Source organism: Arvicola amphibius, chromosome 6 (genome assembly GCF_903992535.2).
Source record: "Arvicola amphibius chromosome 6, mArvAmp1.2, whole genome shotgun sequence".
Lineage (NCBI taxonomy): Eukaryota > Metazoa > Chordata > Mammalia > Rodentia > Cricetidae > Arvicola > Arvicola amphibius.
Window position 1 is genome coordinate 39,456,459 of NC_052052.2, and position 12,766 is coordinate 39,469,224.

The 12,766-nt window shown below is 44.4% G+C and overlaps 1 protein-coding gene across 3 annotated transcripts in view; it reads left to right on the plus strand.

Annotated features, from left to right (window-relative positions):
- The window catches only part of Zfyve9 (zinc finger FYVE-type containing 9), a 134,802-nt gene extending 122,246 nt beyond the window's left edge, over positions 1–12,556 (plus strand). For all 3 annotated transcript variants that reach the window (XM_038332434.1, XM_038332433.1, XM_038332432.1), the window contains 4 exons: positions 6,283–6,445; positions 9,009–9,114; positions 9,977–10,153; positions 12,276–12,556. In XM_038332434.1, the coding sequence (XP_038188362.1) occupies positions 6,283–6,445; positions 9,009–9,114; positions 9,977–10,153; positions 12,276–12,437 (608 nt within the window). In that variant the 3' untranslated portion in view covers positions 12,438–12,556. The remainder of the gene's footprint in view (positions 1–6,282; positions 6,446–9,008; positions 9,115–9,976; positions 10,154–12,275) is intronic.
- The last annotated feature ends 210 nt before the right edge of the window (positions 12,557–12,766 follow it).

The following is a 12,766-nucleotide window of genomic DNA, read 5'->3' on the forward strand; positions in this document are numbered from 1 at the left end:
AACAGTGGGGGTAGATGTCTGTCTTAGGGTTTTGTAGCTGTGAAGAAACACCATAACCACAGCAACGCTTATGAAGGAAACATTTAATTGGCTAGTTCAGAGGTGGGAAGCATGGTGGTGTGCAGGCAGACATGGTGCTGGAGAGGTAGCTGAGAGTTCTACATCTGGATCTGCAGGCACCAGGAAGAGACAGTGAGCCACTAGAACTTGCTTAAGTTTCTAAAATCTCAAAGCCCACCCCCCAATGAAACACTTCCTCCAACAAGACTACACCTCTAACCATGCCACTCCCTGTGAGTCTGTGGGGACCACTTTAATTCAGACAACAATCTGTAATGTTTTTTTTGTTGTTGTTTTTTGTTTTTTTTTTCTGCCAGCTAGCTACTCAGGAGGCTAAGGCAGGAAGTAACTGGAACTGACTAGAACCCAGGAGTTCCAGACCAGTCTAACTAACATAGCAAGCAAAACAGGAAAACAAACAAAAACCTGGATGCAGTTGCCAGTTCTCCAAAGCAGGGGTTAAGTACAGCTACCACAGGCACTGGTGAAATGTTAGAAATGGCCGTTCATTTTGATATAGGGTGCCTGAGGGGCTGTAACATAGGGACAGATATTGCAGATCTACAAGAGTGTAGGTGATGTCCCTCCCTCCTCCCCATAGAAACACTGCCACTGTGGTTGAAGTGCAGAATGAAGTGTGCTGCTCTAGTTGCTGTAATTAGCTTGGCTCACCCTGATAGAGGCTAATTAACACCTTCGAAAGGCAGGCCAAAATGCTGTTTATTTTCTTTTTGTCGTTGTTGTTCCTTACTGTATTTTGGTCTAGTTATTCTTGTTGCATTACAAATCTCTCCAGATAAAGCAGTTTCTCTCTTGCTTGCCGACTCCTAGCAGAAGAATTGTGATAGGATGGCCCCAGAGGGAGAGTCCCACACTGCTCCAGGACATTTGGTGGTCTCAGCTGGGATGACTTAAAGGCACAGAGTTATTTTCTAGCAATAAAACAGAATTCCCTGAAGATTTTTTTCATGTATCTGTCTAGATCCTGGATTGATTTGGAGGCCGATAGTGTTCACCAGAGGGTTCTAAACACAAGTGTCCCAGCAACAAAGTAGAGACTGCATTGCCTTTTGTCCCCCAGTGGGAGGCTCTTCTAGTGTACCTTCCCAGCGCTGTCTTGCTGGCTGGGCAAAGAGAAGACTCTACTTCCTGATGAAGTAGTAGCAGGAAGTTTTGTGTCTTTATATTATAATTGCCTATATATGGCCATGAGCTGGGATTTGTTTACACCTAAGAGTGCAGTTGAATTATATTGCTATAGTTTTGTGTTTGGTTTGGTTTGATTTTCTGAGACAAGGTCTCACTATGTAGCCTTGGCTAGCCTGGAACTTGCTATGTATACATCATAGCCTTGAACTCAAAAAATCCAATTACTGGCAAAGTCCTGTTATAACAGTTCTAAACAGATCAAAACCAGATCAAAAACAGATCAAAAACAGTGATGATGCTGTTGAGTTACATTTTAATAATATAGTAAGTGCAAAACAGATTCTTACTGAAATGTGTGTGTTACAGTAAAAATAAATTTTTACTACTTTAAATGTAGTAAACATTCCTGCTCTAAGAAACTATAAATCTTGAGAAAAATAAGTTTACAGCACTTAAAAATTTTTACTTAGCTGCTGGGCAGTGGAATCCCATGTCTTTAATCCCAGCACTTAGGAGGCAGAGGCAGGCAGAGCTCTGTGAGTTCGAGCTCAGCCTGGTCTACAAAGTGAGTTCCAGGACAGCCAGGGCTTTTACTAAAGAAATTCTGTCTTGAAAAACAAACAACAACAACAAAAACAAAAAGTACTTAGTCAATGACTGTAACATAACAAGGGGAAAAAGTTAAACAACTAAACGAGATGAAAGGACAGGATCCTGGCACCTCAAGGAGGCCTTGAATCCACTGTGTAGCCAAGGATGACCTCGGACCTATGGTTTTCCTTCCTCTGCCTTCCCAAATGTAGGAGTGCAAGTACTTACACCACCATCCCTGGTACAGGAATTTCTTGGGATCAAATCCAAGGCATCATGCGCACTGGGAAAGCAGTCTATGAGACTGTTGTAGGGGGCTACAAACTGTCCAGTCAAACTGTTACTTTCAAGCAGCCTGGGTAAGACACAGCTTTGCTTGCTATGAGGCATTGAAGGGCTTCAGCTCAGGGGAAGTCTTTTAGTAGTTACTATTTTTATTATTAGGATTTATTTAGTTTGTTTTACATGTGTGAGTGCTTTGCCTGCATGTGTGTATGTATACCACATGCATGCCTGGGGTCAGAAGAGGTCTAAACAGAGTGATAGATTTCTTGGAGCCAGAGTTTCAGACAGTTGTGAGCCACTATGTGGGTGCTGGAAATTGAACCTGGGTCCTCTGAAAGAGCAATAAGTGTGCTTAACCACTGTGCCATTTCCCGGTACTGTTATCTTTGAGATGAGGTCGTATTATGTACTTCAGGCAGGCCTGGAACTTGCCAAGTAGCACAGTTAGAATTGAACTTGCGTCCCTCAGTCGGTAGCCTCCCGAGTGCTGGGATCACAGGAGTGAGCTACCATGGTAAGCTGGTTCATTTTCACAGAAAAACATTCCTGGGCTTGTGAGTTGGCTCAGTGAATAAAGGCACATGTCATCAACTCCGATGACCTGGGTTCCATCCCTGGCATCTGCATGGTGGAAGGAAAGAGAACTGATCTCGCAAGTTATCCTCTGACTTCTTGTACACTGTCATTAACACACACCCTCAAATAAATATAATATTACTCTTTTAAAAAGTATTTTTAAAATATAATGGTTAATTCCATACAGTGTATCCTGAACATATCCATTCCCAACTCCCCAGACTCCTCCCCCAACTTCAGTGTTTTGAGACAGGGTCTTATGTAGCTTAGGCTGGCCTTAAGCTCAATTTGAAATTGAGAATATCCTTGAAATACCAATCCTTCTCTGTCTTTGTCTCCTAAGTAAAATCATTCCATTTTGAAGTAAAGATTTCCATAGACGTCCATAGGAAATTTTACATATATTTAGGCGTACTAGCTTTGATTTTTTTTTGGGGGGGGGGCAAGTTAAGTAAAATAGTGAGGAAAGTGAAGCATGTCTTATAACCACATCTCACAATCCCAACTATAAAGCAAAACAATATATAGAATTTGTTGGGAGCAGGGCTGGAGAGGACACATAACTACAGATCCAGGGGATCCTGTGCCTCTGGCTTCTGTGGGCTCCTGGAGTCATAGTCACATGCACAGTACCCGCCCAGCACACACACACACACACACACACACACACACACACAAGACACCCTGCACACACCCAACACACACATATACACACACACACCCTACACACACAAGTACCCAACACACACACACACATATACACACACACAAATACTCTACACTCACCCAACACACACATAATTAATTAAATTTTTTAAAAAAAATTTAAGAAAAAACGGAAAGAAATTGTTGGGCCAAGTGAGATGGCTCCGTGGATAATGGCACTTGCTGTTAGCCTGATGACCTGAGTTTAAACCGTGGACCTCATGGTAGAAGGAGAGAACCAACTCTCCCTAATTGTTCTCTGATCTTCACATGAATGCTGTTGACACACACATGCCTGCAGTCAAACACATATTTGTCATATACACACATGATAGAAATGAATTAAGTTTTTAAAAAGGAAATTGCTGGAGAGATGTCTCAGTATACCCACAGTCACTTCCCAGCACCCACGTGGCAGTTCACAATCATCCTTAGCTCCCGTCTGAGTGGGGGATCCAATGAGCTTTTCTAACTCTATGGGCACCAGACACACGTGTGATGCCCAGATTCACTCTGTAGACCAGAGATCTTTTTTTGAGGGGAGTTGGGGGTGTTTAAGAGACAGGGTTTCTCTGTGTAGCCCTGGCTGTCCTGTAACTAGCCTGTAGACCGGGCTGGCCTCAAACTCACAGAGATCCACCTGCCTCTGCCTCCTGAGTACTGGGATTAAAGGCGTGCTCCACTACCACCCAGCCAGAGAGTCTTTTAAAATCATTCATTCTTTCTTTTTTAAAACCTCTATTAAATTAAGAAAAATTTGCAAATAAAAATTTATTAATGTTTTATTTATTTTAAAATATTTGTTTAAATTTATTACAAAAATATTTTAAATAAAAATATGTACTTATTTTATTTGTATGAGTGTTTTGCCTCCATATGTGTCTATACTGCCGGCATGTCTGGTGCTCTTAGAGGCCAGAATGGCATCAGTATCACTAGAACTGGAGTTTCAGAAGGTCCTAAGATGCCAGGTGGGGTTTGAGAATCAAACCCAGGTCCTCTGGAAGAGCAGTCAGTGCTCTTACCTTCTGAGCCACCTCTCCAGACCCATGAAAATTCTTTAAATGTAGTTAAGACGATCAATTGAATTGACTCAGATTCTTACAGATGCAAACAATGTTTAAACTTCCTGTGTTGGGCCGCAGTAGGTAAAAGTATATATTATCAAGTCTAATAACATGAGTGGATCCCTAGAACCCGTATGATGGAAGGAGAATACTGACCCCTGAAAGTTGTCCTCTGACCCCACATCCATGACCACACACACACAGAAAACGGATAAGTAATTTTTAGAAGAATTATGTTAATGAAGTTATTTTATGATTAAAATTAAATATATAGTGTATCTAATATAGTATGATTAAATATTATATTAAAGAAATTATTTTATGACAAGATTATGTGTATATGGCAACAAATCAGAAAAATGTTCAACATGTGATGTTTTACTCTCAAAATTATATTGTTTGACTCAGATAGGTCAAAATAGAAAATTCAGATAGTGTGAAAAATAGCTAACCATCTGTTGGTCATGTATCCCATCTAAAATTCATTTTTAGTCTAAACCTACTACTGTAATTCTGTATGCAGTAATCAGTTCCATTGCTATGAAGAGACACCATATCTAAGGCAATTCTTATGAAAGAAAGCGTTTAATTGGGGGAGGCTTGCGTACGGTTTCCGAGATTGGGTTCATTATCATGGTATGGAGCATGGTGGCATGCAGGTAGGCACTGGAGCAACAGTTGAGAGCTACCTGCCTCAGGCAGACAGACAGACACTGGAGACAGACGCTGGGCCTGGCTTGGGCTTTTTTTTTTTTTTTTTTTTTGGTTTTTCAAGACAGGGTTTCTCTGCAGCTTTTTTAGAGCCTGTCCTGGACCTAGCACTTGTAGACCAGGCTGGCCTCGAACTCACAGAGATCCGCCTGCCTCTGCCTCCCGAGTGCTGGGATTAAAGGCGTGCGCCACCACCGCCCGGCTGGCTTGGGCTTTTGAAACCTTAAAAGTCCTCTCTTGGTGACACACTTCCTCCAAGGACATGCCTCCTAATCCTAGGCAGTTCACCATTGGAGGATTGAGCATACAAATAACATGAGCCAATGGGGCCATTTTTAAGATTTTTTTTCCTTTTTGTTTCATTGTGTTTTGTTTTGAGACAGGAATTCTTTGTGCAGTCCTGGCTGTCCTAGAACTCGATATGAAGATCAGGCTGGCCTCAAACTCAGAGCTCTGCCTGCCTCTGCCTCTCAAGTGCTGGGGTTAAAGGCGGATGGGGCTGTTTATATTCAAATTACCATGGTAGTTTTTATTTTTATTTTTTGTTGTTGTTTTGTTTTGAGACAGAGTCTCATTATGTAACCCTGGCTAGCCTGGAACTCTCTATGTATGGAGACCAGGCTAGCTTCAAACTAGATCCTTCTGTCTCTACTGCCCAAGTACTGATATTAAAGGTCTGTACCACCACACCCAGTCAAACTTTGTTTTGTTTTATAGTTGTTGCTGTTTAGTAATTTTTAAAGCATACTTACAGGGAGGTTCTTCATATACTAGGCAGTCATGGTAGAAGTTAAGAGAGATGGAGAAGGCCACACACACAGTAAGGGCGTGGTAACTGTAAGAGGACGAAGGGGAATCAAGTGCTCTGTGAGCCTGAAGAGAGCCATCTCAGGAGAAACACTACACGGGGTCTGAAAGGAATGTGCCCTGTTAAAGCCGAGGACATCTCCATGTTGGCTCTCACAGCTTTTTTAGTGAGGGTTTAAGCTCAGAAAGAAAACGTCTTTGTGTCTGTTGGCTTTGTAAAGCTTCTGTTTAGTATCAGAGGATCTGCCAGACAGTAGGCACTGTGTCTCAGCCGCCCCCCTCCTGGCTCTGCCCTGTGTCCATCTGTCCATCTTCATGCTGACTTTCTTAGATGGCGTTATGGTCCAGATCACTGCTGAGAACATGGATTCCCTGAGGCAGGCGCTTCGTGAGATGAAGGACTTCACCATCACCTGTGGGAAGGCGGATGCGGAGGAGCCCCAGGAGCAGATCCATATCCAGTGGGTGGATGACGACAAGAAGGTCAACAAAGGGTGAGTGGGGCCTCAGAGCAGTCAGGGGCAGCTCAGGCTTCGTCTGCTGCCACACTGTGTTTCAGAGTGTCACTAGAAGCCTGCTACAAAGAAAGGAATGTGTAACAGAATTCTTCATTTCTGTTTTTAGCTTGATTTCTTTAAAAAAAAGGCGGGGGTTAAACATTTTTTAATTTAATTGTCTGTGTATATGCCTGTGCACATAACTGTGGGTGCCCATGGACACAGAGGCCTCAAATTCCCCTTGATCTGGAATCACAGGTGACTGGGAGCCATCTATCCTATCCTGCCTAGTGGGAGCCAAACCTGGTTCCTCAGCAAGCAATGTATGCTCTTAACCACTGGGCAAGCTCTCCAGCCCCTTCCTTGATCTCTGAAGGATTCCCTGTATGTATTGCGGGAGAGATAAGACAGTGAAGCAAACACGGGTCTTCTAAAGTTGCACACCTTTGGGGTATCAAGCATCTGCACTGTTAATTACCATTTGATAGGGCGGGAGTCCTTGTTTGAATAAGCAGGTACCTAAAGGCTAATGACTCATCAGCACCATAAAGCTAAGACACAGCAAGACTGATTTAAAACCATCTTCCGGGGCTTCAAAGCCAAACTCTTCCCTGACTAATGGCAACTCTATGTTAATGCTGCACACTAAAGCCTTGGATTCATTTTTGACACTTTCTTTCTGCTCTACCCTATGATTAGCCCAACAGTAAATCTGGTTTGCCGTGTTTCAGAATGAATCCCAATCACAGTGGCTCTTACCACCTCCATTGCCACCATCCTAGTATAAAAAGCAGCTTACCCAGTTTAAACCCCTCAGTCTGGACAGCTGCAGTAGCCTGCGTGTCCCTCATTGAAGTCCTTCTCTCTGATCTGTCTCTAGTCTCTACCACAGCTGCCAGCGTCATGACATTCTCCTGTCAGACCACCCATGGCTTCTAGTGTTTTTCAAGATGAAATTTAACACCACTTGTCACCTCTTAAGGGCCAACACTTCTTGCTGTTTTGAGCCAGGGTTGAACTCTATAGCCCAAGCTGGCCTGGAATTCTCTATGTAGTTCTGGCTGATCTCAAACTCAAGGCAGTCTTCCTTCCTCAGCCTCTCCTTCTTCCTTGAGCACAGCTGTGCATCCTCCCCGGACCTTTGAGAGTGCTGCTCTCAGCCTTCCCTCTTCCTCACGATGCCCTGCGAGCATCCCCACTGTCTGCAGCCACTGTCTGTATTCTAGCCCTGCTGTGCAGTTCTCTCTTCATATACAGCAAAGCTCTCAGTATTTACTATTCTCCAACTTAGATTTCTCTGTTTACATTGATGTATTTGGGGGAAGAGAGGGCCTTGCCCTGGCACACATGCAGTTGGTTCTCTCCTTCACCTTTATATTGGCTCTGGGGACTCAACTCTAGGTGACTAGACCTGCACACGAGTGCCTTTCCCTGCTGAGCCATCTTGCTGATTTAGCTTTTGATGTCTAGAGAACTAAGAACAGGACCAGGCATGATAGTAATCTCAGCCCTCAGAAGGCAGAGGCAGGCCAGCCAGACTACATAGTGAGACCCTGTCTCAAACAAACTAAAAAGACCCAAGAAAATTAACAGGTTTAAACATTGTTTAAAAAGAGTTTAGAATCTTTGTCAATCGTTGTATTTTGTTTTTAGAGTAAATGTGTATCTCCATATATTTAATTTACTTACTATATTTTAAAGAAGAAATAACTGTCAAAGGAGACTTCTGTTTCGGACTGAAGAGGATCTTTGATGGTAGCAGCCTCTGCTCTATAGCTTCACACAGCACTGAGGCTGTTGTTTGTCTATGTGTTATTAGTGGGGAGTGAACTCCGGGTCTCTGCCTTGTGAGCAAGCTCTCTTACCCCTGAACCAAATCCCCAGCTTTAAATAGCTTTTTGTTTTGTTTTTATTTTTTTGTTTATTTGGTTTGGTTTTGTGTGTGTGTGTGTGTGTGTGTGTGTGTGTGTGTGTGTGTGTGTGTGTGTGTGTGTTTGAGACAGGGTTTCTCTGTAACTTTGGAGCCTGACCTGGAACTCGCACTGTAGACCAGGCTGGTCTCCACTCACAGAGATCCGCCTGCCTCTGCCTCCCGAGTGCTGGGATTAAAGATGTGTGTCTGCCGTTTAAATAGTTCATAACAGACATCATTAAACTCCCCAAGTTCCAAGCAGGGGTTGGTACGTGAAGTACAGCACCCAGGGATGACAGGTTCTCCTCCCCTTCAGCACTGCCCTCCGAAGGCAGCTGAGCCGTGTTGTTAGAGCGAGGGTGGAGAGGGGAACCGGGCGGGTGAGTGGCCATGCAGTTATTAAAGAAGAGATATGGGAAAGAGCAGCGTGAGCAAACAGCCTGCTTCTGCTGTGGTCAGCTTTGAAGAATGGCTCCTTGCAAGTGTCTGCCTCTGGCATGTGTGCTTCAGTAGGCCCAGTGCATAACCTTTCTTCACATGCACACTCTGTGTCTTGTCATGACGCCTTGCAGATGTCTTCAGCACGACATACTTGGGATTTGGTAATGAAATGTGATGTCTTATTTCCTTCCCTTTCCTCTGTTGCAGTGCTGTGAGTCCTATAGATGGGAAGTCCATGGAATCCATAACCAATGTGAAGATATTTCATGGGTCTGAGTATAAAGCCAATGGAAAAGTCATCAGATGGACAGAGGTAAGAAATAAACCTTGGAGCACTCGCCTTACTTTCAACACAGCCCTGTGCTAAGCCCAGAGCCCCATTCTAGGCTGATTTGGAAGGAAAAGGTGAGCCAGTGGGATGGGTCAGTGAGTAAAGGCTTTTGCCACCAAGCCTGAAGATCTGGATTCCGTCCTCGGGGCCTATGCAGTGGAATGAAAGAGCCAGCTCCCAGAAATGACCTTTGACCTCCTCACACTCTGCATGGCACTTGTGTGACAGATACACATTTTTTAAAAAGTAAACGTTTTTAAAGGGAAAAAGTGTCTCTGAGCAAAGCTTTTCATTTGTCTACTAGATTTAATTTCCCGTCTGTCTTAATTAGCTCAGCGGGAAAGAAGTCAAAGTGCAGCCTGCAGCTGCTGATGATACACGATAAGTTGGAGGCCAGCCTGATTACATGAAGCCCTGTCTCAAAAAAAAAAGTACAGTACCAAACGTGAGCCTTTTTGTTTCTACATAGAAAGTGCTATTAGACTGTGGTCTGTGTTTGCAGAGAGCAGAGCTACTGCCAGTGAGGGTGCAGAGACTGGCAAACAAGGATTGTCTTGGGTGCTGCACTTTTCTATTGATTTTACTGTGTCTGTGTGTGCAGGATGTAAGGCACGCCTGCCACAGCACACATGGAGTAGGTTCTTTCCAGGGGTAAACTCGGGCTTGTGCAGCCTGTGCCTTTCCTGGCCAAGCCATCTCTCCAGTGCTGGCCCCAAGGACTCTCGTGTGCTCTTCCCATCAGGTCACCTTGTACATCTTAGAGAACTGGGTGCTCAAATACAGTGGCTAATCTGCTTGTTCCACATCTTCGACACAAGATGAAAGCCTCTTTTGTTTGGAATAGGTGTTTTTCCTAGAGAACGACGACCAGCAGAACTGCCTGAGCGACCCTGCGGACCACAGCAGACTGACCGAGCATGTTGCCAAAGCCTTCTGCCTGGCCCTCTGCCCGCACCTGAAGCTTCTGAAGGAGGACGGAATGACAAAACTGGGGCTTCGCGTGACACTTGACTCAGATCAGGTAGGAAATCTTGGGCAGCTTTTGGAGCTGGCCTTGAGTTGTTTTGTTCTTGTTTCTTTTTTTCTGAGTTTTCCTGAGTTACTCCAGAGGATAAATGACCTCACATCCCATCACGCACAGATATGCTTTCTGGTCAGAACCATTGCACTGTGGATCCCAAGGACTGTAGGGTACGGAAGGAGCTTGTGTCACCCCCAGGTGAAACCCCCATACCCACCCATGATACTGCTCTGCAGCCCCTTCAGGGCAGGTTCTAGGTGTCCCTCATTGTGTCTTCTTAGTCAGCTGGACCGAGCTCCTGTTCCTTGGCATCTGCAGTTGCCACTGCATAGTAAAATTCGTCTTGCTGCCAGTGTTTTCATAGGTTTGCACTGTTTCCTCAACAATTTTCTTGTCATTGGGACTTAGTTTTTTGCTTGTTTTTGATTTTTGTTTACTTTTTATTGGGTTTTTTTTTTTTTTGGTTTCTTTTTTGAGACAGCGTCTCACTAGTTGCCCTGATTGGCCTAGAACTCAGAGATCCAGATCCATCTGCCAATCTGCCTCCTGAATGTTGAGACTAGAGTGTGTGCCCTGTGCCTGGATTGATGTTTGTATATGCACTTTGTATTAACAATCCAGTCTTCACCTCCCAAACCTGTTCCTTGTCCTAGTATCTCTATTGTGGCTGAGCTCTTCACAGCAGGCTCCATTGGTCCTGCACTAGGTGCCTAAAATTTGCCAGCTACCATTTCCACCCTCAGTCCCTAGTGCTGAGTTATTAGAAATGAGTGGAGTTGGGACTGGAGAAATGTGGTTCAGTTCCCAGCACCCACGTCATGGTTTATAACCATCCTTAACTCCAGTTCTAGGGGGTCTGACTTGACTTCTTCTGACCTCCTTGGGCACCAGGCACACACACTGCACATCCATACACGCAGACAAAACCATTACGCACATTTAAAAAAAATAAAAGAAGTTTATTTTTAAAGAATAAATGAGTGTGGGCTCAGATTGATATTCCCTCTGAGCCAGTAATTATTCTGCCCCAAAGCAGTTTCTATCCTGGGTGCTTACATGGGGAAAACCTGGCTTTTTGGTGCAGCATTTAATCAAATAGATTATCAGGGCAGGGTGAAAAGTTCTGTATCTGGCTTTATTTCCTCACTAGGCATCATCAGCCAGTGTTTATTTTCTCTTAAGGTCTTGTCCTGTGCTGAAAAAAGGCCTATCTGGGGCTGAGGATGTGGCTCAGAGTGCCTGCCTAGCATGCATAGAACCCTGGAATTGATCCTCAGTACCATGCAAGCCAAGCATACTGATGTACACTTGTATCTCAGCCTCTCGGAGGTGGAGACTGGAGGATCAAAAACTTGGCTGCATAGCAAGTTTGAGACCAGTCTGAATCATATAAGACCCATCTCAAAACAACAACAAAAACCAAACAAGCCAACAATAACAAAAACCAGGCTCAGTGGGTGAAGGCACCCGACTGCCAGGCTTGACAGCCTGAGTTCAATTCCCGTAACCCACGTACTCAGAGGAAGGAGAGGCTGTCCTATGATTTCCTCAGGCATATCATGGCACATGCGCCATGGTGCATGCACACACCTATACACATAAAATTAAATGCAATTTAGAAAAAAGTTTATCCGTGTAATACTAGTGAAGTGTGTATCATGTTCCCATCTCACTCCCTCATGTGGAACAATCGGATAGCAAGTCTTTTCCTGCTGAGTGTGACTCTCTTGAGGGAAAGGGCCCTTTATCTTTGAATTTCTGTTTTCAGTTGCTCAAAAAATAGTGTGTTGGTGACTGCATGGACTGAAGAAAAATGTGATGTTCTATTCCTCACTTTAGTTTTTTTTCTTAGTTTTTATTCATAATCATAAACTTCTCACTTTAGTTTTTACAACCAGAGACTAAACTTGACTCATCCTTTCTATTCCCCGAAACGGACATTAGCAGATTCAGGAACAAGGCCAAGGTCTCACCAGAGTAGGTGTCAGAGTGGTAACCCACAGTTAACAGCGGAAGAATGTGTATGCACTGTCATGTGCCTAGCTCATGGGAAAGGACTTGGCTCAGCCCTCTGGAGAGATCTTCCCTGTCCAGTAACCTGCCGTCCCTTCTCTCCTGGTAGGTTGGCTATCAAGCAGGGAGCAATGGCCAGCCCCTTCCCTCGCAGTACATGAACGACCTGGACAGTGCCTTGGTGCCTGTCATCCATGGAGGAGCCTGCCAGCTCAGCGAGGGCCCTGTCGTCATGGAGCTCATCTTTTACATTCTGGAAAACATCGCATAGAGGACTCCATTTTCTCTGCTCAGACCTGTTGCAGCAGCAGTCATATCCAAATCATTTGCACTTTAAAACTGGAAGATTAAGCTTTTGTTAGCACTATTGGTAGGGAGGGTATGGGGTGGGAGTAGGGTTTAGGGGAAGGGTGGGGAGGGTGGTTGGGGGACAGATGTTCCATGATTTTAAGTCTTCTATGCATTCTCCAAGAAGACCTGGGCAGCTTCTTACTGCACAACAGTTATGCTATCTTTGCAGCTAACCCCCTTCTGTTCCTGTCTAGACAAGAAGTCTGCTCCTGTCTTACGGCCATGTGCTCAGAAATGCTCATATGGGTA